Consider the following 27,982-nt stretch of genomic DNA (forward strand, 5'->3'; position numbering starts at 1 on the left):
GCTCTCAAAGATTTCATGTGTCAAGATTTCATGTACCCCCAGCTCATCTCTGTACCCCTTCCATTCATGGTCATGCAGACCCCACCCACCCACCCCGCCATTCGTGATCACAAAATGTTCCCTGGGTAATTACAGCACTTGTTGACATGGAAAGGTTACTGTTAGGAAAATATTAAATGTATTTTAGCTAATTGTCATGGAAGGACAATGAGTCATGACCAGATGGTCATACGGCTCTCTGCTGGTCACCAGCAAGTGTTCTATGGTTTGAGAACCCCGGGTCAAATCTAATCCATCTAAGCATTTATAGTATGCTCATCATAGTGGTTTTTTCATGTGCTTTGGTCAGGGTGTCCAAAGTTTGCCCAACTTGGCAGGACTCCCTTACGCAGCATTTAAATAGCAAATTGCAGAAGCTTCCATCTTCAATACAAATGTGCAGCCCATGCAGACTGCAGCCTACAATGTCTAATACAATGATGCTTGGATCAATATGAAACACGGTCTGTAGTCTGCAGGCCAGATTCTCATTCCCAGAAGCTGGGAATGGGTGACAGGGGATGGATCACTCAATGATGACCTGTTCTGTTCATTCCCTCTGGGGCACCTGGCATTGGCCACTGTCCGAAGACAGGATAGTGGGCTAGATGGACCTTTGGTCTGACCCAGTAGGGCCATTCTTATGTTATGATCTGACTGTAACTAGCCACCAGAAAATTCCATTCAGCAATTGGGAATTATGTGTTGACATAAAGCCAACAGAGCTGTTTCCTGTGCAAACATCTCCCTCCCTAGCAAAGGGCATTATTTAGGCAGGATGAGGTTGTGTGGCAACTTGGTTACACCTGCTGCTCACAAACCTAACATATGTTAGAGCGGTCCCTAGGCTGCTCTAATTCATACTGAGGTTGGAGCCAGCATAGACCAGGATCAGGGACCCATAACTAGCTTGTTGACGCTCCCCTGCCCTGGAGCGAATGTGGCTCAGATGTAGAGGAAAATCTGGCTCTCCTTGGGTTGTGTCTGTACACTATAGATAAGGGAACTCTTTTAGAAATCTGCAGGATGCAATTGGCTAACAGGCCACACCACTGAATTAGAAGGACCAGCTTATCACAACATGGGTTGTATTCAACGCCAGTACATTTTAGCATCCTTTCTTTTCACTAATAAATAGTGGGAACGAAGTTCATTACAGCAAAGCCCGTGAGCTATTTTATTTCTCTCTTTACAAACTACAGCCATGGATTTTCAATCATAATTGTTCCTAAAAGCCCTTAACTAACAAACATCCAAGAAGCAGAAATGTGCACACCTTGGCATCTGCATCCCCCTTTCTATTCATCAAGGAATACTGATGCTAATGGTAGCTACAGTGGCGTATCTATCCATTAATACAACACAATACAATATTTGTACTGCAGCGTTACCATAGTATCAAAACAATCCATATCCAGGGAAGAATATGCCAAGGAAAATGACTCTTCCTTTTAATGTTCAGAAACCAACGTGTTGACTAGAGATGGGCCGGAAAGCAAATTCTAGATCTGAATAGCCTCTGAATACTGAGCAACTGCTCATGACCTCCATTTCCAGTTTTACAACTGACAAATAAAAACCCAGATCTAAACATCCTCAAATCTGGGGAAGGTTTGCAGCCAGGCCTGGATCCTAAATTGGCAGCTGTGTCCCATCTCAAGTTCTTTACAGAATTATAGGACAGTATACTAAGGGATGGAAGAAATGGCTTTGGAAAAAATGTAGCCAATTTTTCTATTATACCTTAGAATTAGACCTGGGCAGGAGCAACAGAAAAGGCTAAATAATCTTCATTATTCCAGGAATTTCTAACCAACATACATGACTGGGGTGCAATCACATTCGAATAGCAGCCCATAAGTACCCCATGCTCTATGGCCAGTTTGCAGGTTCTTGTTTTACACAGTCCTGAAGCAAAATCCCAGGCCTCTGAAACTTGGGGTGTCCGAAGTCCCAGCTCAGAACCAAATGCAAGTTTTGTGGATCCATTTTCAATAGACCCCGTCCCTCTTCTAACAGACCCATCAAGCTCCACCCAGGCTTTCTGAGTCACTTGATAAAACAACAAGGAGTTGGCCGTAATATTGTTCCCTTTCCCTTCCTTCCCCCTTACTGTTATTATGTGTATTACAATTGCGCCTAAAGTCCCCAACTAGCACCCGAGCCCCATTGTGCTAGGTGCTGTACGAATGTACAGAAAACGTTTCATAAGTGCATAGGACTGGAAGGGAGCTGCTGGGTCACCAAGTCCAGTCTTCTGCTATTGCAGTAATCTCCAGACATCATTCTGCAGACACTAGTGACACACGGGCCTTCACCAATGTCCCAACACGTCCCAACGCAAGGCACATTTGCACTGACGGCTTGGGTTCTCAGCCAAATTGTGTCGATTTCTCTGGTCCCTCCTCTCTCCTCTTGATTGCTTGTGATGCACGCTTGTTGCATTTGGTTCAGTTTACATCACAGGTCAGGAAGTGCATCTTGACATGGTTTCTGAGCTATCTAGCGTGTTTCTTGGCACTCAAAAATAATTATAATAAGCCAAAAATAATTATTCTTATGAATCTTGAGCTGGGTTTCCATGTCCCAGATTAAATGGATTTTGGATACATCTCTGACAGAGCTATCTGTCATGAATCAGGGAGGCTAACTTGTCTGTGTACAAAGTAGAGAGGTGGACATGGATAAGATAGTCTTGGTAGCTCAATTGCATCTGTCTAAGGTACTTATATGGCTTTCATTTCCACGGCATCTCAGAGTCCTTATCCTGACAACACCCCTGTGAGGTAGGGAAGTTTCCCCTTTTTCAGTCACATAGGAAGCCTGTGGTACATCAAGGACTTGAACTTAGGTCTCTAAAGTCCAGGGTAAGTTCCCAGAACACTAGGCCATCCTCCTTCTTGAGTCATAGCAAAGGGAAGGTGAGGTAGAAAGGAAAGAATAGCACCAAGTCATGCAACAGCTTAATCAAAATCATTACAACGCTAGGAGACCGGAGGGATAATACAGTCCCAAAGCACGGGCATGGATTAATGTCATCAGCATTGGTATAAATAAGGTGTCTGCCTTTAATTAATAAATAATAGGCTGCAAAGCTAATCCCCTTCTGCTAACTACTTTCTAAAGGTGCAATCTGTTCATCACATGTCACTCCCAGCCTGGTCACTTCTTTTTTTAGATTTGAGATTTTTTTTTTTAAAAAAGGCTAGACATAAATGGATCCGAAATCAGTCAGGGCAATTGAATAGCACAGCCAGCCTTATGATCCACTGCTGATTGCAACCCTTAGCGACGCGCTTTTTCCCCAAGGGAAAATATAATGCTTTAAAGAGAGTGAAGGCTTGTGATGTTGTTAAAGGTCAATGTGTTACTAATGTCTGAGAAATGAAGCCTTTCCTGGTTAGATGGCCAGGTAAAGCTCAATGTGATGCAGGATTTCTTCACCCTGGTTCCTTTCAGCCCCTGTGGGCCCAGGCTAACCTTGGCCAGAAATTGCAGTGGGAGGTAATGGGGACAGCACACCTGTCTCAGCTGAGTTTGTAAATGAACCTTCTGGGAGGCAAGAAAAGCGCTGCCCAGATGTTATCATTGGCAAGTGGAGTGAGGGAGAGCCCATCTGGGTCATTAGCTTTTGAGCATGCAGAACGAACTGCGTAACCTGATGCATGGAGATATAGAGATCAGGATTCAGTGGCGTTGCTATATTAATGGAGATTCATAAAAATCACAGATATTAGACCGAAAAAAATACTCCTCTGACTGTCCCCATATCTCAGCACAGGATTATTCCCCCACAGTATATTTTTTAGTGCTTTGTCCAGGTTAGTTTTAACACAGCAGCCCACACCAGACACCCCTACTGCTACCTAGCCCTATTCTTGATCTGTGTTGAACTGCTATAGTGCTACAAAGCCGAGATCATTTATAGTGGTAGATCATGACAGCCATTTTTCATAAAATTCCACCACTTTCTTTGGTTGGAGTCAGAAGAATCATAGAAATTAGAGACCACAAAGACCTGCTGGTTTGCTTGGCAAATACAGAATTGTCCCTACGTTGTCTGTTCACCAATTTTAAATACTCTGGTGGTGTTGAGAAGGTGTCAGTTCTCTTAATATAGTAACAATGCCATTCTGTGGAGGGGAGGGGACAAAGGAATCATAGAGTCATAGACTTTAAGGTCAGAAGGGACCACTATGATCGTGTAGTCTGACCTCCTGCACAACACAGGCCACGGAATCTCACCCACCCACTCCTGTAACAAACCCCCAACTTATGTCTGAGCTACTGAAGTCCTCAAATCGTGGTTTAAAGACTTCAAGGTGCAGACAATTTTCCAGCAAGTGACCCGTGCCCCACGCTGCAGAGGAAGGCGAAAAATGGTTCTATGTTTAAGTCACAAGAGTGGGAGACAAGAGATCTGGGTTGTATTTTCTGCTCTGCCCACGGACTTCCTGTGTAACCATAGAGAAGTCCCTTAATATGTCTGTGCCTTAGTTTTCCTATCTATAAAATGGGAATACTATTTCCCTTCCCTAGCATTTAAGGGTATTGTGGAGTTTAATTCACCAGTGTCTATAAAGCCCTTTGAGATCATCAGATGGGAAGGACAAAGGATTACTATTAGGGCCAATGGAAAAAGACCAATTCTTTTTCACAGGAACTTCTGAAAAACGTTTGATTTTAAATTTCCCCGGAAAACAATATTTTTACTTATTTGATGAAAATCTGAAACTGGGAAAAAATGGTGGTTCCAGAGACCCATTTTTGATAAAACCCAGTCAGGGTTCTGAAAACTGAAGACCAAACACTTTGAATGGCAGCTGAACCCCAAACCTGAATACTTACGCTGGAAACTCACAATTGTCACTGAAAACATATTGCGTTTTCACTTTCTGGGCTTTTTTGTTTGATTGGTTTATGAAAACATGGAGACATTTTGACCAAAATAAAGACTTTGAGGGGAAAAATATGCTACCAGCTCTAATTGTTATTCAGATTTCATCACTAAAATGGCTTGTGATTAATCAAAATGTGTGCTAGGTGTGATGAGTGTGAGGAAAAGCTTACCGGAGATGGTTCAGAGAAGGAACCAATCTTCCGATGAAGTTCAACCAAACTTATTTCAAACTCTTTGATCTCCTAGTTGAGCAGGAAACCTCAGAAGAGTAGTTTTCTGTTTTGATTTCTTTATGCTTTCGTCAAATGCAAATTTGACTATGTAGTGCAGGAAGTCTGACTAGATGATCTACAACAGTGTTTCTCAAAATTTTTGATACCAGGAACTGGCTTGCTTTCCTAAACTGTGTCAGGGAGATCTCAGGGACAGGTTGAGGAATCTACAGATTCCTTCTGGCCTTAAAAGCTATTAATCTAGGAATTTTGTGTTCCTCCAGTCCAGCCAGAAGTACAGAGAATAGCAATGTTCTGGCCCTTCCTCTTACAGTCCTGGCCAAGAGGAGAAAGCACAGAGTCACGTGAACACAAATGTGGAGGAAACCAAAGAGCTTTGAACTTCAAGAAACATTTTTGTTCCGATCTGGTGGTGGTAGAAGTTCCCACTCAGTTCTTGCCTGAGCCAAATCAGTCTACCCATCCTTCCTAATCAAAAATCAGGTTTCCTGTAATGTCTAGAGATAGGTCCATGATCCCAAGTTTAGTTCAAGAGCTTGATCCAAATATTCCAGGGGAGAGGGATAAATTCAGCTCATCACAGACATGGGGAAATGACCAAATTTGGATCAGGATTTGAACTTCGCCAGAGTTCTAAGGTGTTCTTGTATTTTGTGCTTTCGCCCAAGCTTCTCCAGTCCTCACACTTGATATCCACGTCACTACCTCATTATCCTCCTTCACAGCCCTTCTCAAAACCCTTCTTTCCCATAACACCTACAAAAACTTGACAAAGTTTGGGTAGACGGTATGTTGAGACCACTGCCCATCCCACTGACCGTTCCTGCGTCACTGTCTCCTTGTGTTCCCTCATCTGTCCGTCTCCACCTATGGTTTCTTTTCTTAGACTTAGACTGTAACCTCTTTAGGGCAAGGACCATCTTTTTGTTCTGTACAGCGCCTAGCACAATAGGGTCCTGCCCCATGATTCGGGCTGCTAGACATTACTGCAATACAAATAAAATATAACAATAATTCTGATGCAGGGCGTGGGGATAGTAGCTTGGTTTAGACCCATCTCTAACGAGGCCTTATTTAAATCACATCATTTTCATTCCATCGGGCTGGGATTCCTGGGCTGGTCTCCCACCCCTTGTCCCTGTTATCCATATTTAAAATAAAATAAAATAATGAGCATCAGGAGAAACAAATCAAATGTGTCTTACATTGTGGCAGCATAATTTCGACTTAATTGAATGGCTACTTGCAAGCTTCAGTGTTTGTGGTTTATAATCAATGCATCTGGCCATTCTTCAGTGACTCATGAGATGGATAAACTAAAGATTTGGGGAATTAATTACCAGTCAGACAACATTTTCATGGGCAGGAGGTACTGTGCGGGTCGTGCATGCCTACTAAAAGCATTCAGTGCTACAACCTCCCCTCCCCCGCCCCACTAAGGGCTCAGTTCTGATGCATGTGAGTAACTTTACTTATCTGAGTAGTTCCATTGGGCTATAGTCTAGTCTCAGCTATGCCAGCAGCAGCTCCCACTGGAGTTACCGTGATTTACATTACCCAAGTGACAACATGGCGTAAGACATTAAAAATAATGGAACAGAAAAAAAATAGAAATTGCAATGGACTTTAAAGGGATACTGACCAGTTTACTTTCATTGCTCAAGCTGAATGGGATGCAAAAATTACACCTCACTAAAGAAAAGCATTGATTGGGAAAAGTAAATATGATTATGATGATTTTTTTCAGCTTGGATAATGCAAGGTGCTTTGTAAGTAACACAGCTGAACATTTCTTATAAACAACATGTGATTCCTGGGTCAAGAACTCAATGTCTCTAATGATACTTGGTTCACTCAATGAATTTGTATTGGCAGTAAGAACGGTAAGATCACCCCTTCGTTGTTAAGGCTAACCTAAATTATTCCCTACCTGCTTTTTAAAGCTGTGTATCATCTGCAGATCTCAAAGCACTTCACACAGATCAGTATCATTATCTTCATTCTACAGGTGGGGATACTGAGGCACAGAAAGAAGTCACTTGTCCAGAGGCACCCAGCAGACCCGTGACAGAAGCAGGAATAAGAATCCAGGTTTCATGATTCCCAGTGCATTAGGGATCTGTAAAGCCCAGACTGTCTCTGGGTAAAAGTAACACATGTTGCTCATAGCGCTATCCAATTTATCAAGGAGCTCGGAAGGCTAAATTCTAAAAATCTGCCCCCAAATGAGTTCACGTACACTGTGCAGATTATACAGCAACTAAGCTCTGCAGTGCAGACCACAGGGGGGAAAGTATTTTTGCCCTATGGCACCTTGTGAGTCTCAAAACTTGTCATAAATTCTGATCCTATAATCTAGGCTCTGAACAGGTATCTGTCATTTGTAGCGAAGGGGAAAGACTCTTCAGTCATCACACAGTAAAACCCCCACTCAAATCAATGACAGTTTAGCCCGCTTTAAGATTGCAGGACTGAGATGGTCTTATTTTAAATTGCTCAATTCTAAATCTCTTTGCAAACAACAGAGGGCATCAAGTACTGTTCAGATATTTCCTGGTGTCTGCACCATATTAAAATGCACTTTTAAAAAAGAATGTGGATTACCCAGGAAAGTGAAGGGTTTGCACCCAAGCAAATGGTTCCAGGAAGAGCTGAGCACCTGCTACAATGGCCTGAATATCTGACTTGTCTATACACAGCCCCCACTTTCTATGAAGGCTTGAATATCTGTAAAGTGCGAGATTATACAAGGTTCTGTTTATTTAAGGCTCACTAAAACAACCCTGGGTCCTTCCCACAGCTCAGCTGCGCTGGAAGACAGAAGCATGGAAATCACAGCATGGTCCAGGTTCAAGCATGCACGTCTCCATGGTTTCCATCTAACAGACTTGTGACCAGGCACTACAAGTTATCAGCATGGACAGGACACAAGTCCTCCTCATCAAGGCCCAACTTCTGCAAAGTTCTTCGGCACGTGGCTAACTGTAAGCATGTAAATGGTTCCACTGACTTCAGTGAGACTACCCAGGTGCTTAAAGTCAGGCATGCTTAAGTACCTTACTGAATCAGGGTCCAAAAGCACATGCTCCTTAGTACTTGAGTACTAAGTGAGTAACTTTATGAGCTGTGAGCATCAGGCTTTTAGAGTCATAGGAGCAAGACACTAGAGGGAGATATAACCATGTGCGCTAAGCCAGGGTGTTACTTTCAGACTTGGGATCTGGGTTCAGGCCCTTCTTTAATGATGTCCATGTTAATCCCACATCACTGTCAAACCTACCGAGCCAGGAACAGGATGGTGCTTCCAGAGCATGCACAAAGTGCTGGCTACTTAGCTAAGTAAGACACTGGATCTGAGGCATAGACTGCACTACATTTTGCTGGCATAGCTGTGTCGGAAAAGTGGTGGGGAAAAAAATCACCCCCCATAGCCAACATAGCGATACCAGCAAAACCCCTATTGTGGACACAACTAGGCCAAGTCGTTCCGGAAGGTGGTGTAGCTATGGCAACAGAACTACTACCGTCAGCTTACACTGCATCTCCACTAGGGGGCTCTGCTGGCAAAGCTATACTGACAAAGGCTCTGTACATAGACAAGGTCAGTTTCCCTGATGAGTTAAGGGAAGCCATATATATGCCAAGGAGGAAACATGGATGACATATAGAATCAAAACCAAGCAGCTATGAATGATAGGGGCTATAATTCACTTGTGGGGGCCTGATGATATCAACTGTGAGACAGAAGCATGAGTGCTTCACTGGAGCTTCCTGAAGGAATTAGAGCCCCATAATTAATGCTTCGCTTTGGTGGGTACTTTTTAAAAACATGGGTCCAAAGTAAAAATGGATTGTCATTTTGAGAGCTAAGATATCTTCTTGGGAGAGAAACCAGATGATGGAACTGCTTTCGTCAGCTTTGGATTTGCATGCGTAGAGCTACTCCACAACCTCTGCTGTGTCATCTACAAGAAATCAGCCCACCATCAAACCTGTTTGTTCTCCAAGATGGTGCACAAAGTTTGCTTTGCATACAGTTCAACAATATTATCCACATTGATTAGTGAATGGGTTAGGCATGAACATAGCCCCTGTGGGCAAATATGGGGCATTCATTACCTAAAAATCCTTCAGAGCAAGAAGTGGACTTTTGCAGTGAATATGCTACTGTTTCCAAATTCTTCCTGTTTTAATGACTGTATTCAGCTTACGTGTAGAAGGGAGAGTGCTACTTGTTCCATATTCATGCTCTGAAAAAAGAAATTAACTTTCAGGTAAATTAAAGATTTACTTTAAAATAGCTACCCCAAAATAAATAATACACAAAAGTAAAACAACATTTTGGTCATCTTTTAAAAACAGGGTTTTTTTTTAAAAAAAACTTTTTCTTTCCTGAACTTTGTTTTCAAAAGTTTTAATAATGAACACCCATTGGAGATGGTCGCTTCATGCTGCTGGTGAGAATTATATTTACTAAAACATTATATGGATGAAAAATGGCTTTTTTTTTACTTAAAAAAAGCTATTGGGGAAGATTTTCATTTTTGAAAAAGTAAACATTTTCCAGGTTTTTGATTAAAAAATAGAACTGAAAATTATTCATGAAAAAAAAAGATTTTTTTTTCAGTTTTCAAAAACATAAAACTAAATGTTTCAGTTTTCATTTAGCCAATGAACCAAAAAATACTGCCGCAGTTTTGGATGGAGCGCTGATGTTTCATTTAATTTATTTTTGTTAATGGAAAATGGATAGCATTTTTCTACTAGTTCTACAGCTGTGGTTTATACCATGGTAATGAAGGAGACAGTATCTGAGAAAGTGTAACATGGGAAGCTTGTATCTGCATTTTCTGCCCCTTATGAAGTGGAATGTCAGGTCTGCTGTAGTGTTTGTGGTTCTATCACCCCCTAATGGCTGGTGAACCACAAAGGCTACAAGCCCCAACGCTACTAAAGCAAACAGAGATTCTCCTTCAGCTCAAGTGACAAGTTGTATTTTTGAGATGAGAGGTCCTGGTTTCTAGCTCTCACTGTGGATCATCACCTCTGTGCAGATATAAAATAATACATTAATGGTAGATATACTTATATAGGATGAGAGTTTCAGAGCTGCCAAAATGACCCAGTTCCTAGGAAGATGCTTTGAAAATTTCAACCATAGTCTTGTATTTTGTAAATTACAAGTAAAAGCCAAACAAACCTTCTCTCTTGAGCACTGAAAAGAAAAAAATAACTCCATTGTGACTTTTCATTTTTAAAGAAGACTGCTGTAACCATAACTACAATTATACCTCAGATAGCAAAATATATAACAACAGGTTTGCTTTTTCAACTGTTCAGGGAGCCAATTCATTAGCAACCTCATTCATCTACAAGGATTGCACTTATTTGGCTATATTATAATAAAACACACATCATTTCCAATAAAGGGAATGTGTTTGCTATTGATGTGCTATAAACAACTATGCAGAGAGGGGTTATTACATCTCTGTGTAATAACAAGCCAATTAGAATGATGAGCAAAGCCCTTGCAATAAAGGCAATGCACTTGGAGTGATTATACTAATGCATTCCAACTGTTCTGTGCCATAAATACTTTGCAAATTAATTGTGAAACATGGCTATAAATGCATTATTAATGCCGTTTAATAACTCATTGACAAGCAACCTTTACGTTACAAAGTTACCAGGATTGCAATGTGTCCCCAAATTCAACTAGGGTGTTGAGTTGTGTTTACAGAGGTGGAATTTTATAAGGTTACATTTTTTGTCACTTGAACCTTTGTTTTTTCCCCCCCTGGGTAGTTTGTCATTGTCCTATTGTTAAAAAGACCTCAAATGTCCGTGCATGAATTGGTGGCCCGCATTGCTCCGCACATCTGAAAGGCTGGCCATTCATAGTCCCTAAGTTCTACTCCCATGTACATTATTTTCAATGTCATTTGTATTATGGTAACACCTACATGCTTCGGCCAACCCCATGGTGCTGGGAGCTGTGCATCCCTGAAGTATGAGGCAGTCCCTACCCATCAAAAATTATAATCTAAATAGACAAGAAATGCAAAGGGTGGGAGGTTAAGTGACTTGCTGAAGGTCATCCAGTAAGTCAGTGGCAGAGCCAGGAATGGACTCCTGATCTCTTGAGCATGTGATACACTGGACCATGCTGCCTCTGTAAGTTCTCTTATGCAGACTGAGGATTTGTCTACACTGCAGTTAAAACGCCACTGCTGACCCGTGCCAGCTGACTCGAGCTCGAAGGGCTCAGGTTAAGGGGCTTTATAACTGCAGTCTACATGTTCAGACTCGGGCTGGAGACGAAGCTCCAGGACCCTGGGAGGTGTGAGGGTCCCAGAGTTTGGGCTGCAGGTCGATCTCAAACATCTACACTGCAATTAAACAGCCCATTAGCCCGAGCCCCTCAGCTGACATGGGTTAGCTGCGGGTGTCTAATTGCAGTGTAGACATACCTTATGTGCCCTCTTATAAAGCTACTTAAAATTCATGAAAAATGTTTTTATTCTTTTATTCCTTTAATATTTGGTTTAAAAATACACTCCTTAGTACACGTAACTTTAATGTACAGACAATTATGTGCTATGGGTCTGATCCAGTTACCACTGCTTAAAAACAATGCAGAGTCCTTGTGGCACCTTAGAGACTCACAAATGTATTTGGGAATAAGCTTTTGTGGGCTAAAACTCACTCCATCAGATGCATGGAGTGAAAAATAGAGCCCACGAAAGCTGATGCCCAAATAAATGTGTTAGTCTCTAAGGTGCCACAGGACTCCTCGTTATTTTTACTGATACAGACTAACCCGGCTCCCCCTCTGGAACCTGATACCATTGGTAGGAATCTATCTATCAATTTCCGGGGTGAGAGAATGCACTCATGTGTCCCCGAGACATAGCTTGATAGGTGAGGGTGGAATGTAATGCACTGACCATTACAATAATCCAAGCAACACATCAAAATATAAGATCTCTGCATATAACGCTTTTCAGGGTCCGCTATCTCAGACACACACGTGATGTTTTAACTGATAGTGAGGGGACTGTGGAGGCACTGAAAAGAATCATCCAGAGGCATGCTGAATAATATGCATGCCCAGGTACCTGTTTGCTCTTGTGTTTAGCCTGGTTTTGAGAATTCGGTCCTGTGCGTTTAGCAATAGCTCCCTCCCAGGCATGAGGACCTACTCTTAGGTTTCTACAGCAAGGAGGGAGATGTTTGTTGCCCGGTGACCTTAATCAAAGTCCCACGGAGAGCCACATGTGCCACTAGAAACAATTTCAGTGCGAAAGGGGATGCCAGGTCAGGGTTATCCTAACTCTACAGGGAAAATACCACAGAATCTCTAACTTCTCTTAGGCAAAGCAAGTCTACTCCATAGCTCAATGACATCAAAGGAAAGATTCCTTTTGATTTCACTGAGTTTCGGATCCAGAAGGTTCAGTCATTTTTAGTGGGTTGATCAAGCAATCTAGGGTCTAATCCTGGTTCTCTACCTTTGGGTATGTCTACATTGCAACTGGGAGGTGTGATTGCCGCACATGTAGACATACCCCGGCTAATTCTGATCTAGTAGCAATAGCAGTGAAACCATGGCAGCATGGGCTAGTCCTGCCCACTCAGGGTCGTGGGTACATAGACACATGCCACTGCAGTTGTGAATTGAGCGAGCTTTGATCTCACTAAATCAAACTAGTTTGGGTACATCTACACGTGATGTCCTTGTTAGGATATAGATGTAAAGGCCTGTACTCTAAGAATTTAGGTGTATTCTTATCACTTGGCTAGTTATAGCGGTATAAAAGAAAGAATCAAAATCACTGTCTGCGAGAGTAAGGGCCTTCTCTTACTGTGACAGTCTGAGGCCCTGTGCTTAGGTTAAGGCCTTTGGCTAAGCAGCAGAGGCAGACATAAGCTGGGAAGCGAACGGTCACCTCCTCACATCCCAAACTAGTCACATTGAAAGAAGGTGCTATTGGGCTGTTAGGAATACAATCCTGACCTGATAATGCCTATCGCCTCCAGAGAAAGGGAAGTGCCTAGAAAACGTAAAAGGAAACTTAATTTGATAGCATCCTGTCTGGCAAGAACTCACTTATCAATAGCTGGGATGTGAAATCCTCACTTCTGTATTGTTTTGTCATTATAGTTCCCACTTTGCTATTGTTTGTCTGTATAATCTCTGTCTGGTTCTGTGATTGTTTCTGTCTGCTGTATAATTAATTTTGCTGGGTGTAAACTAATTAAGGTGGTGACATATAATTGGTTACACAATCATGTTACAATATGTTAGGATTGGTTAGTTAAATTTCAGGAAAATGATTGGTTAAGGTATAGCTAAGCAGAACTCAAGTTTTACTATATAGTCTGCAGTCAATCAGGAAATGGGGTGGGTGGGTGTGGGGAGGGGAAATTGGAACAGGGAATGGGGGTAAGGAAATTGGAATCATGTTTTGCTGAAGGGGGAAATGGGAACAGGGAATGGGGGTAAGGAAATTAGAATCATGTTTGGCTAAGGGCAGGAATGGGAACAGGGACACAGGTGTAACGCTCTGTGGTGTCAGAGCTGGGAATGGGGACACTAAGGAAGGAAACTGGAATCATGCTTGCTGGCAGTTCACCCCAATAAACATCGAATTGTTTGCACCTTCGGACTTCGGGTATTGTTGCTCTCTGTTCATGCGAGAAGGACCAGGGAAGGAAGTGGGTGAAGGAATAAGCCCCCTAACAGTCCTCACCCCTCCCAACTTGGGCAAGTCACTTAGCCTCTCTGTACCTCCTTGGTGAAGCACTACAGGATAATGTGACTGAAAAACACCATGTCCCATCACTGCACTCAACAGCTGCCAAACACTGAGGGCAGAGACCTTGGTTTAAACTCTCTGCAGAGTGACATCTCCAGCAGTTCCACAATCCCCTTTAGTGCTGTCCCCACTGTACCCACCCTGCAAATGGGGCTTGGCACATGCCCCCCACTAGAGACCAGATTGCTGCCCACGGAATTGCACCTGGAGCCTAGTATCAGGCTCCCTTCCCCCGTGACTCATTATTTTATCTTCTTCTTTCATCCCACTGGATTTCTTTAAGCAGCCCCTATTAGATTATTTTTAAACAGCCTTTTCTTTGTCTTGTTTTCTCCCCATCATGCAGTGATACTGCAACTCAGCCCCATGTTATTGTGCAGTATTGAATATGCAACGAATAGATGTTTTCTTTTTTTGCTTCCTCCTGTAAGACAGTCTTGTTTGGGGCAAAGGTCCGGAGGAGGGGATATATGGGGAAAAGGAGATGCCGTTCACAAAGACGTGGGCATCATCTTTCAAAGCAGCGAGCATAAGAGCGTCAATGAGATTTTGTTTAAACCGATATAGCCTGGGATGAGGATCCAGGGCAAACTGAGGCCCAGGGATGTTACGTGTCCAAGGTCAGACAGCAAGTGGGTGGCAAAAGCAGGAATGGAACCCAGGAGTCCTGATTCCCAGTCCCGGAGCTGTTACCAGTTCTTCATATATGTACAAAGCTGACAGTTATATTGGTCCTTAATGAAAGTAATGACTACAGTGGTTAGAGCAAGAGACAGGGAGGCCCTCACTCACTGGATGACAATAGGCAAGTCACACCATACCTCAGTTTCTCTTGGTGTAAAAGGACTGTGATGACTCTTATTGAGTTCATGGGGGTGTCACGAGAGTTAACAATGGCCCCCATCAAGCCCTTGAGATCTGCTCAGCATGGATCTCCCTCATCATGCATGAAAAGGGGGCTTAGCTGCCTCCCGTATCAGAGCTTCCGCTCTTCCCCCAGATGGCTCTGCGTGAGTCTGGGGATCAGTGTGAGAGGGGGGAGTGGTCAGTCTAGGAAGAGCGTCTGTAGGCCAGGTGCCAGAACTGGAAGGCTTGCCCCTCTCTGTCCACTGGCATTATGGAGCAAGGGTGACACTTCCACAGCCCCCTTCCCAGCTTGCAAGGTGGCTTCTCTTTAAGGAAGTCCAGCGGGAAGATGCCCATAGGCACCACCCACCCTCAACAGAACAGAAAATTTGCCCTGAGATTTCCTCCTCTTTATCCCCCATTTCATTGGGTTTCCCATGGCACAGGGCAATCAGGTCCATAAGGTTTGACAGGTGCTTCAAGATCCATAGCTGAAATTGCACGGACAAGTTCAAATTATTCTTGAATGTTACAGTAATATTCCACCTGCATGCTCAAAATGTACTGCTTACCTTGAATGAACATCAAGCCATGGGTAGCTGTAAAGCCATTTTACCCAAGAACTAGGATGAATCAGAACCAAGCATAAGGAAAACTAAATAGTTCATAACCAGGCTGCTTCAAAACTAGCTTATGGAAAGGAATCTACCCTCCACCCCTCTATTTTCCAGCAACTGTTTACAGGGAAACCATTCTGATTAGAGGGACATTTGCCTCCCCAAATAATGAAATCATGCAAGTCATAGGAAATTCATGGCAATCAAAACTTTACAGCAGCTGCCATCACATCTTTCATCCAGGAAAGCCAAAGAGAGAGAGAGAGAGAGAGAGAGGTGTTTGTTCTGTGATGCCTTGCGTGCAGAAAACACTGTCATGGAATTAAATGGAGACTCTCTTGCAAAACCCTCTAATCCCTCTCTGCAGGGCACTGCTACCTTTCAACTCTCAACCACCTTTGGACTTTATTTAACTTGCTTTTTGTTTTGTTTAGTCTAGCAATTTCCTGTGAATCTTACATAAGGCCCGGGAGATCTCCTGACACCACTCCCAGGGTCTTTTCATTCAGAGATTAACACTGGGTCAGTGTATCACATTGTGTATCTCTCTCTTAGCATGTTATCCTATATGGATCCTTTTTATCAGCTCTGGGAGGGAACAATCCATCTACACATCACTAACAGAGCAACTGGAGTGGAAGAAGAGTCCTTTGTGTTTAAAAATCTTTTGCCCAATACAAGCCAGGGGAATCTAGAGGCTGTGTTTATTCCAAGTTAACAGCAAGTGCTGCAGCCAAAGTGTCTAGTCAATGCTAGAGACGGGGGAATGTCAGGATAAAATAAAAAGAAAAGGATTCAGAGTAACAGCCGTGTTAGTCTGTATTCACAAAAAGAAAAGGAGGACTTGTGGCACCTTAGAGACTAACCAATTTATTTGAGCATAAGCTTTCGTGAGCTACAGCTCACTTCATCGGATGCAATGAAGAAAATAAAATAAAATAAGAACTGGTTCAAAACGTTTCCCCCAAATCACTTACCACACCTAAAACCTTTCCTGAGATTTGGAAAACTTTGGTTAACTTTGCCACTTTTCTTCAGGGCGGAAAGTGGGGTTAGAAGCCAGAATCTCCTGTCTTAACGCAAAAGTCCCATAGAAATGAATAGAAACTGCTAACACTTCACTATGGATGTTTTCACAATGACAGAACTTAGCAGGGAGTTATCCCCTTTCCCTGGAGAATTACGTTAGCTATGGTGATGATCTATTACAATCTCTACTATGGGGTGAAATCCTGACATCACAGCTGTAAAGGTGAGTTTTGCAATTGACTTCTATGAAACCAGAGTTTTGTGCTAAGTTTTAGAATAATGTCTAGCCTGACTAATTTCCTACAGAGACCTATTGATTTTACCCTGGATAAAACCTGATAGAGAATGTAATAAAAATGATAACCTTTCAATAAGTTATTTGACCCCTCACTAAGAATTCTGTAGAGAGGATTCCACACTCTATTAAATTCTGAATTTCAGGAATTTCTTAAAACTCTTGTGAAATTTGCAAAACACTTTCCCCCTCTAATTTAAACCATTGCTTTCTCAAGAAAAATATAACTTAAAAATCATGTATTTCTAATATGATGGGCACTTAGGCTAATGAAAATAACAAAGAGTACTGAAAAGTGCTGTCATCTTCCAAACCAGACGCCAAAATATTTTAATGGGAGTGTTTTTAAACACATCCAAAGAAAGGAAAGGAAAACAAAAAGGCACAGAGGTGGGAGTGAAAAATGCAAAACCGATGCAGTATGATATGAACCAGACTTCTTCCTCTCTCGGAGTAGATTCTGGGTGCAGGTTTGTTTCAATTTTAGGGTGAAGGATTGGGGGAAATGCGGGGCTTCTTATCTGATCTGAACTCATGTGTCCATCACAACAGAGAACAAGACCTCATTTCACAGGGATCGCCTTCCGTAAAGGCATCCCAGTGAACTACCTGGTAAAACAGCACTTTGTTCTCCCTGTAATGCTATGACAGGGCACCAAACACTTCCCCAGAGGAGGGGGAGGCAGGAGGGTGGTGGTGGAAAGGAGTGTCATGTGTATCTGGTGGACTTTGGGAAAGTCAAGGGCTTTTGCTGTACAGCTGTGGGTTAGAGCCAGTCCCTCTCCTCTTCAAACAGGGCACACGTGCTGTGTATTATAGCTATAACTTAAGTTTCTTTGTTGTCGAAGTTGACCTTTATCTTGCAGCCCTAATGATGCCTTTTGATGTGCGCCTAAGATACACAGACTCCTCTTTAGCATTCTGCTTGCTGTGCCTGCTTTAACCAGTGGGCTCACAGAGTCTAAGTTTTCATACAGTGCCTCCCCTGGGTGCCCATTGTTCTTTTTTCCCATAGTTGCCCTTGAGTCATGTTGTCCTGCAACTTCCCTAGCCCAGAAGCAGCTTGTCAGTGGGGAATTTGGACAACGTGGCTTTCATTTCAATGCCAAATGTTTGGGCCCCATCTTATGATCCTGGCAGAGAGACACAATAAACAAGGATAGTGGGTGGGAGAGGGGAGATAATTAGCTAAAAATACAGCGGGGAGGCGATTGTCAGTGTGATGAGTAAAGATGATTTAAACAGCCACCGATGCACTTTGCAGTTCAAACCCACCTTCCTGAAAGCAGCTGCCGGCAAGAGAGGCTTAAAACCCATTCTAGAAAGCCAGGCATGTGTCTGCTATTAGCGATCTGCATAAAAGGGAGTGATTTGGAGGCACTAAGCAAACTAGCTGGCCTAATTATTATTTTTTGGTGTGTCTAATTAAGCAGACAAAAGACCATCCCTTCACACACGCTGTCATCCTGGGCTGTGCCGGAATGTGCATCTGGCCCCAGCTGTCTGCCAGGCAGCTGACCCAGGAGGTCATCATTTGACAAGTGCCCTGGGCATGCCAATTCAGATGGAGATATGGGCCCAGATCGTTAGCTGGGGCATAAATCGACATATCTCCATTGAAAACTATGACATTCCATTGTTCTACACTAGCTGAGGATCTGAAAGACGGTTTTTAAATTTTCCTTTGCTGAATGAAAGAAACGGGACACGACCATTCCTAATCGATACCATTGGAATATGCCATTCCCAAATCTTGTTTTGTTCATAGGAGTAGCCCCTCAGACTCCAATAGAGCAAGGTTGATCCCTGAATTTGATTACACAGTAGTGGAGTTATTCCAGAGACTCCCATCCGACACAATTACACCATAAGATAACCAATCTTATGGAATCTCTGTCAACCCACCAGTTCCACCATTTCATAATGCCAGGTTGTCATCTATGCCTTCCAGTTGAATCCAGCCACTGGTGAATTTCAGCCTCTGGTTGTATTTGATCAAACCACTGGATCTCTCAATCTTTTGACTAAAAAGAACATAACTACTGCTCTTTTATTGTGATTTGCTTCATTCACTTTAGACAACTGTTGCTGGATAATTCAATCGTTGCCCATAGAAAGAGGCAATTTACATTAATGAAAAATGGCCCAAAGAGTTTTTACCCAGAGAAGAACCAGATTATTATTAACAGAAAACTCTGGCCTATTCAGACACTGATACTGATTCTATAATCACTAGCATGCACTATGCAAGCTGTCCTTGACAGCCTTATTGGTAGTGTGATCAACAATATCAACCTCTTATTTCAATTAAAGGAATAGGAAGAGATTTGACTGGAGTAGGAAGAAACCATCATGTAGATAGAAACAGAGAGATGTAGCCATACCATAGAGGCTGATAAATACATAACACTGAATAACAAAGAGTCCTTGGCCTACATAACCCTTCTGTATACAATAAAATCTGTGCTGGGACCACATCTGACAGACAACTTCCTGTTTTAGGGAAGCCCAGTGAAGCATCTCCAAGCTTTCCAACACAATTTTGTTTGAAAACTACCTAATGGAGGCAACCCATTTGGGGTGACCCACTGAGTGGTCACTAAATAAGGGACTTGGATATGGGCCAGGGGCAGATTCTGATCTCAGTTACTCGTGTGCAAATCCAGGGTAACTCCGTGTCACTGAGCTGAGAATCTAGTTTATATGGTATGTTCATCACGCTATACCGGTACAGGTGCAGGAAATATCTCAGAGTAAGTTTGCTTTCTCCAAAGGCAGAGAAGCTTCCATCCACGTTTAGTCACCACAGTGAAACATGCGGGCTGGAGACACAGTGTTCTAACCCAACTGAACCATCATTGCAGGTTGGCCTAATGGCAGAGCACGGTCTGCAAGAGACAAGTTGCTGTCAGTGCCGTTAAACTTTGATAAGTCAGTGCCTGATGCTTCATTTCTTAACAAGGCAGTTATTTGTTTCCCAGGCAATCACTGGCACCTGCCTGCCTTTTAAAATCAAATAATAATTGAATATGAGGAAAGTGAGACGAAGGAAAGGAGATTTAATAAAGAGGATCTTTGCTGCAGAGGGAATTTCTTTGGCAGTGATTACACTGCTAATTGATCAGCGCATTGCCTGAGAGAAGCCAGAGACAACAATTAAACTTAGCGCAGTGGCTAGGAGCAATGTAGTCAACTACCTCCTCGGCTTTCGCTGTCCGCTGGCTTCACCTGGATTGGTCTGTTCATCTGCAAGGAAAAACAGAGAGAGAGAAGTGCAATTAACAACGGAGCCCACAGATCCCCTACTTGTGCTGTTGGGTTTTTAGCGTGCTCCTTTTAGCAGCAGGGTTTTCTGCATATGCAGAACACAGTGGCTATTTAAGAGCGGGCAACAAGAATGCAGAACAGTTAAAAGAAGGAAGTAAAAGGGCTGGGGTTGGGAGACGGGGCAAGGAACCCCTCGCTCCCTTACTTCCCGACCATGTGGCTGGGAGGTTCAGCGCTGGTGGAGGCCCGATGGGTAGGGGGGTGAGGTGAGCCCTTCGCACCCTGCACCTGGCCAGCAGAGGTCCCCAGTCAGGCCCAGCGAAGAACCTGCTGTAACAGCAGCAGGACTGCTAATGTAGCTTTTTGCTCCCAGGGAGAACAAAGGAGGATTTCTGAGATGGCCAGAATCCCTCCTAAAGGCTCTGCTGCAAACAGCCTTCCTTCCTCTTTTGCACGGACTGTGGCAGAGCGAGAGAGATAATGCTAGCATCAACCATGTTAATGCTAAATCATCTGACCTTGTGAGAGGGATATACAGCATGCTCCTTTGTTTGTATCTTCTATGGCTAGCACTCCCCATTCTTGCCACTCCACTGACCAGTGACTTGAGTAGTTATATATTTAGGACCTCCATAGCCCTTTCCTCTAACCTGCCCTGGTCTCCTTTTACCCTGCAGTCCAGCCATGTTGATTCCCTCCTCCATTATTTTTGCTTAGTCTCGGTTGAACAGCAAAGTTGGCTCCCCCCTGCCCCCCCCCTTCCCCCCGGCCTCGGCCCCGCTTTCGGAAAGTATTTCATAACTGTCTAGATTTATTCTAATTGCTCCGCAAACATATTTAGTATTAAAAAGCTATCAAAGTGGCTGACAAGTAGGTTAACATGATGGAGGGCCTAGAGGATCCTGCTGCATTGTTGTCTCGAGGGGGAAATGTACATAGACATAAAGAGACTACAGTTATTATCACACTCACATTCAACAGAAGAGAGGTCTGTCTTGCAGCTCAGTGCCTCTAGACCCTAGAGGACAATATCTGCCCACTCTTATGCCCATGCAAGGCCAGTGAAGTCAAGGGATTTGAACCAGCAAAACAGGCAGCAGAATTTGGCCCTGTCATTTGCCATTCTCTGGTTTTGGAATTGTGAGTAGCCTTGGCCAGAATACTAACATATTAGCTGGGACTGAACCCAGGATCTTCAACAGCCAAATCACAGGCCTGTACTACGTCAGCTGTACAAGACTGGCTTTAAGGGGAGTAAGTTGTTACAGTTGGTGTGGCTAGCCACTAGAGGAAGACCTGATCGAACAGTGCACTACATAACATCAGTGACACATCCCAAGTTGGGACTGATCCAAAGCCCACTGAAATCAATGTAAAGACACCTGCCAATTCAACTGTGGGCTCTTGGAAAGCCATGACAGCTCCTTCCCATCACCCTGGGTGAAGGGTCTGATGTGATCAACTGCAAGAGGTGTAGGGAAAGAGTCAGAGTACTGGACAATGATGAGGGAAACTGAACCCACTGGTCACTACTTTCTGAAAATGGGCCATCAGACAGGGGTGGAGAGAGGGTGGAAGGGAGGAAGAGAGAATAGGCAGTGGGCAGAGGAGAGAAAGAGGGAGGGAAGAAGAATCCAGTGGAGGGGAAAAAACTGGGGAAATTAATAAGTAAAAGGATAGCGTAATTTAATGTGCACTATGATTTATGCACTTGACAATTTCTTTATAGACCAAAGAGAAAGTGCTGTGTGCACGGAGCCCATAATACAAATTGAGATCATCTTGACATGAAAGACACCAATTATAGGGAGACACATTGAGAGCGAAATAATTGAGTTCCCTCTCTCCATCATAAAACTTTCTTCTTGTGGAGAAAGTCTGGGAGCAGGGAGGCAGCTTAGGGCTAGAGGAGGGGGGGAACAGGCAGAGGAGCCCTTCCCTAATGAGGGAATAACCTGCCTAGAAGAAAGGGAATTCAGAGAGGTGCATCACTCAGAGTTTACTACGCAGTGTCTATCTGGGGAGAGAGATGGAGACAGGCTTTTCTGGGGAGGAAGCCTCGGTCCAGATCCTAATCCAGGGATCTCAGGGGGGTCTGCCAGTGGCAAGAGGCATCTTCATGGAGCCCCCTTGTCTCTGCACCTATTGGTTGGCTTTGTTGACCCCTGGAGAGCATGGTGCCTTCAGGAGACATACTTCCATGGCTCTCCATGTTGTAACAACCTGCAATGAACTTGGAGGGAGGAGCACAGGTTGCAGGAGGGAAGAGTTTGGAGGGTGCCCCAGGAAGCCAGTCTGTGTGCACATGGCTGGAATGCTAGCTGCAGTTGCAGCACCTCTGCAATGAGCTGTCTTACTAGAGATCCAGTTTTAGAAACATGGAGTCCGCTCACAGCTAGCACATGGGGTACATGACACAGCTGTTCACTGAGCCCTCTAAAGGAGGGGAGCCCATGAAAGGTAAGGGGAAGAGTACATTAAATCAACGTTATTAACTTGTGCTGCCTCCTACCATGTACTGGGAGGGGTGCGGATCCAGAGGTGGAAGCCTGGGTCCTTTGACTCCCATCCCCCAGGTCACCCTGTGGGGTCCTCTTGGAGCATCTTCCATGGGGTCAAGTGGCTGGGCCTGGAATGTGTGAGGTGCTTTTCAGGGGATATCTTGTGGCCCTCTAGGCTCACATCACATCCCTTGGGTTACAGCTGGAGAGGCTCTGTGCCTTGAAGCCTGGATCTGAGATTCTCCAAAGTTTGTAGATGATCAGATCAGACATTTCCATTTAGCATATGACATTGGCGGGCATGAGCTGGGAACGTCCAGTTGGTATCTGAATCCAACAGGATCCAAATGGGTCTGGTTTTCCACCCACTTATACTAGTGTGAGTGGGGAGTAACTCCGTTGAAGTTAATGGAATGATGCCCATGGGTAATCAGTGTAAAATTGGATATAGGAATACAGTGCCAGAAGGACCTCACTACAACATTCATGTAACCACGGGACTGCCAGAAGCCATCAGTCAGCACAGATGAGTTACCCAGAGAGTTTTCCACGGACATCTCACTAGCACATCACATTTCTCTTCAAAGATACAGATGAGATTCAGGTACCGTTTCACCCCTCTCCATCTGCCCCAGAACATCCTGGGCAGTTGGTACTGTGTTTATTGAGAACGCCCCCACCTCCGAGGCAAAAATCCTTTGAAATGCTAACTGCGTCCTGCCAGATCCGTGTCAGAAGTGGGCACAGTGGCAGGGGAATTTTGTGTCCTAATCAAACATGAGATTTCAACTGGGATTCACCTTGCTGAATGGCAGAGGGATCATGGTGCTGAGCAGGAACAGAAACCTCCAGCACAGGAGCAAAGAAGAACCGTAATGTTGTTAATCCAATTAACAGCTGCCTTTACTGACTAAAGGAAAGAAGTTGGTAAAGAACAGATAGGAGCTAGTGAGGAACAATCAAGTCCCATTTAAGTATAACACACAAAAGCAAGCAACTGAACAATGACAACATGTACAAGTGCTTATATACAAACACCAGAAGTCTAAATACTAAGATGGGTGAACTAGAGTGCCTGGCATGAAATGAGGATATTGACATAAAAGGCATCACGTAAACTTGGTGGAATACGGCTAATCAATGGCATGATAATACTAGGGTACCAAATATACAGGAATGACAGAGTAGGTTGCCCCGGTTGGGGAGTGGCACTATATGTGAAAGGAAGCATACAGTCAAATGAAGTAATGACACCAGGTGTCCCACAGAATCTCAATGGATGGAAATTCCATGCTTGAACAATCGGAGTTTAGTTGCAGGGATATCCTACCAACCACCTGACCAGGATGGCGACAGTGACTGTGAAATGCTTGGGGAGATTAGAGAGGCCACTAAGGCAGAAAACACAATAACGGGAGATTTCATCTATCCCCATATTGACTGGGGATATGTCACCTGAGGACAGGATGCAGAGAGAAGATTTCTAGACACCATAAATGACTACTCCTTGGAGCAGCTAGTCCTGGAACACATAAGGGGAGGAGTAATTCTTGATATAGTCCTCAGTGGAGCACAGGATCTGGTCCAAGAGGTGATACAGCTGAACTGCTCAGTACTAGCCACCAGGGTGTAATTAAATTTAACATCTCTGTTGTGGGGAAAATACCAAAGAAACCCACCACATTAAGGGAACTACATAAAATGAGGAAGCTAGATGACAGAGGATGGATCTGAATTGCCCTGTTCTGTTCATTCCCTCTGAAGCAGCTGACACCGGCCACTGTCAAAAGACAGGACACTGGGGTAGATGGACCCATTGGTCTGACCCATTGTGGCCGTTCCCAGCAGGACAGTGGGGTGGGAGGAGGTATTGTTTCACGATCTCTGTGTGTATATAAAGTCTGCTGCAGTTTCCACCGTATACATCTGATGAAGTGAGCTGTAGCTCACGAAAGCTCATGCTCAAATAAATTGGTTAGTCTCTAAGGTGCCACAAGTCCTCCTTTTCTTTTTGCGAATACAGACTAACACGGCTGTTACTCTGAAACCTGTCTTCTGTTCTAATGACACAGAGCAGCAGCATTTACAGAATCACTGGACCACAAGGATTAGGGATGGAAATGACCTATTTATATTACTCGTCCAATTCGCCTTTGCCCATGCTTTACTGTACAGCAACGTTTGTGGCTCTTTATTCTAGATGATCCTTGTTGGGCTGACACTAGGGAAAGAAATTATTTAATTTCACCCGTGACCTCACCACAGACTAGTAACATGGATTTATCCCAAACTCGTTCAGCTATACGTTTCAAAGACAGAATAGCTCCCTTTAATCTGATTCATTGATTTTAAGGCGAGAAAGGACCTCCATCCTGATTATCACTACAAAAGTTTTTTTTTCCTCCTGCTTATAATAGCCCACCTTAATTGATTCGTCTCGTTAGAGTTGGTATGGCAACACCCATTTTTTCATGTTCTCTGTGTATATATATCTTCCTACTGATCCTACACGAATCTGATGAAGTGGGCTTTAGCCCACGAAAGCTTATGGCCAGATAAATTTGTTAGTCTCTAAGGTGCCACAAGTACGCCTCGTTCTCTTTGCTCTTACAATCCGTCTATTTTTGGTACTTATATGTGGCCCCAAATAAGCAGCGCCTGCGTGTCTCACAATCTTCAATGTACTTCTCCTCACCAAATCCCTGTGAATTAGGGGAGTGCTTTTATGCCCCTTTTACAGATGCATCGAGTTTAAGGCCAGAAGGGACCCTCGTGATCGGCTAGTGTGACCCCACTGGGTGCTCTACGCTGCCACTTTGTGGTGCTGTCATGACAAGGCTTTGTTGTAGAAGGGGACTGAGGTGCAGAGAGACTAAATGACTTGCCTAAGGTTGCACAAGAAGTCTGTGGGAGGAAAGGGAATTGAACCCAGGCCTGAAGCGATCGCTCTAACCACTGGGCCATCTTTCCTCATCCAGGAACATTGCGCTTGAACGCCTGCATAGTACAGGCCGCCGTATCTCACACAGTGCAATCCTCCTTATTGCAGGCTTTAGTCCCAACTCGTTCTCCATGCAGGAGACCCAAGGAGTATTCCCAGCTCTGCCTCTGACTTGTCCTCAGGCAAGTCATGTCAGTGCCCCGTGCCTCAGTTTCCCCACCTGAGTTGGGACTTCTGTGGGTGCTGCTGTTTTCTGACTCCCATGCCCATTTGATCTGGCTCCATTACAGGAGGGGAGCATTGGACCCTTTAATAAATAAAACATGTAAACAGGCAGACGGGTGATTTGGGAGTTTTTACCTTGCTCATACAAATAACCTCCCATAGTACCATTCTGAGTAAAGCTTCCTGTCTCCCATGATCCTTTGCACCTGGCAGCTTCAGTCCCAACAGAGGGATTGCACTGCAGATGCTGCTAACACTTCTGCATACCCGGGTCCCCAGGCAGATGCCCCCCTAGCCATTCCCATCCCCCACATTGCTAATTCTGACACCTTAAATACCAGCCAGAACCAGCCCCTGCCATCCCACTTTAGCCCACGACTCGCCCCACCCAGCCCCCAGCTGAATCTTCCCTGCATGTCCAAACACGACATCATTTTTCATGTCCAATTATAGCAGGAGTGCTGCCACTGTTAGAAGACAGTGCAGGTACTCCTGTCAGAAAGGGTTTGAGTTACAAGAAGCGATGAATTACAGCAAGCCCTTTTCCAATTCTCTGCAGAAATGAAATGTCAGAGCTTGCTGCTGTATATTTCACAGCACCATCGGCTACAGGCCAGCGCAGGAATTAGACAGGGGACGGACGCTTCTCTGCATTGTGATTTTTTTTTTTAAGGTTCTTTCCCCCATCCCACTCCCCTTTCTGCTCCCTCTGGCTTTGAAATTAATTTAGAGCATGTAGAAGGATCGCCTGGGAATGGATGGTGGAAAAGAGAGACAGCTGATTTCTCACTGACTCCATCTCTCTCCATTTTCTCTTTCCCTCTCTGTCCCTTCCACCCTCTTCTTCCCCAGCTCACCACCTCATTCATTCGCATTTCTATTGCCATGGTGTCCAGAGGCCTCAGTTGGGACGGAGGGCCCATTGTGCAAGGTGCTGGACAGACACAGAAGTAAAAAAGACAGACCCTGCCCCAAGCAGCTGGCAAACTGATTTGAGACAGGACACAAAGAGCGAGAGTGAAAGGAGGGGAAGGACAAGAAGATTATTGGAATTTGATTAATAATTATGTTGATGATGCATGAGACAGAACAGAATCCAGCTCCCTCACCCAGAGCTGGGCTGCAACCAGCCAGATAACTAGCAGTATAGGGCCAAGTTGCTGGACTCAATGCAGAAATCTCTGGGTGGAATCCTATGGCCTGTATTGTGCAGGACATCAGAGCAGATGATCTCAGGGGTCCCTTTTGACCTTACAAATCAATCAAAGATTTAATGATGCTAGTTAGAGCTTTAAAGGCACATGGGGAGTGGATCGGCCGAGTAAGAAGGTGCCGTTTCTACCTAGTCACTTTTCTGCCCAAAGCTTCACTTTTAAGCCTAGTAGGAGGAAAACCCTTCATTCTCCACAGCCTATTAGGCTTAGAGGAAGACAGTGTGGCCTAGTGGACAGAGTACTAACCTGGGGCTCAGGAAACTACCAGCTCTCCAACTAGTCTGCTGGGCAAGTCACTTCTTACTGCTCTCTGCCTCAGTGTCTCTATATTTAAAATGGGGCTAATGCTACTGACCTCCATGGAACAGCCCTAAGAGCGCTGCTGATGAAAAGTGCTATATAAGAGGTAGTAGGTAAGATGATGATGATGATAATAATGTATAATAATTATTATAGTTTCCTGTGAACAAGTAACAACCCTGCATCTGTAATTTTCACTCCATGCATCTGAAGAAGTGGGGTATTTACCCACGAAAGCTTAGTCCCAAATAAACCTGTTAGTCTTGAAGGTGCCACCGGACTCCTTGTTTTTGTGGCTACAGACTAACACGGCTCCCCCCTGATACTTGTGAACAAGCAGTCATTTCCATGCCTGAAGTAGATGCACAAAGTGGAAATTAGCAGCTTTCCCTGCTCAAGAACAAGCAAAGCCTCAATTCCCCCAACATAGCCTCAGTTAACACAGATTTCAGAGTAGCAACCGTGTTAGTCTGTATTCACAAAAAGAAAAGGAGGACTAGTGGCACCTTAGAGACGAACAAATTTATTCAGTAACTGCATGCATCCGATGAAGTGAGCTGTAGCTCACGAAAGCTTATGCTCAAATAAATTTGTTCGTCTCTAAGGTGCCACAAGTCCTCCTTTTCTAGTTAACACAGACTAGATCACCTCAACACAGCTAGCTCTTTCCTCTCCAACCATGTCTGACTTGTGAACAATTAGGAGAACTTGCAGCTTGAGGTATCCATCGAATGGAGACGTGGAGTTATGTGAACA

The 27,982-nt window shown here is 44.0% G+C and overlaps 1 protein-coding gene across 11 annotated transcripts in view; it reads right to left on the minus strand.

Annotated features, from left to right (window-relative positions):
• Nucleotides 1-27,982, minus strand: part of CELF4 (CUGBP Elav-like family member 4) — an 888,518-nt gene that overhangs the window by 400,107 nt on the left and 460,429 nt on the right. For all 11 annotated transcript variants that reach the window (XR_007356644.2, XR_007356643.2, XM_048849887.2 and 8 more), the window contains exon 3: nucleotides 19,976-20,024. Coding sequence is in view for 9 of the 11 variants with exons in the window: in XM_048849887.2 (XP_048705844.2) it covers nucleotides 19,976-20,024 (49 nt within the window). In the remaining 2 variants the exon portion in view is untranslated. The remainder of the gene's footprint in view (nucleotides 1-19,975; nucleotides 20,025-27,982) is intronic.

This window comes from Caretta caretta, chromosome 5, assembly GCF_965140235.1.
Source record: "Caretta caretta isolate rCarCar2 chromosome 5, rCarCar1.hap1, whole genome shotgun sequence".
Classification (NCBI taxonomy): domain Eukaryota; kingdom Metazoa; phylum Chordata; order Testudines; family Cheloniidae; genus Caretta; species Caretta caretta.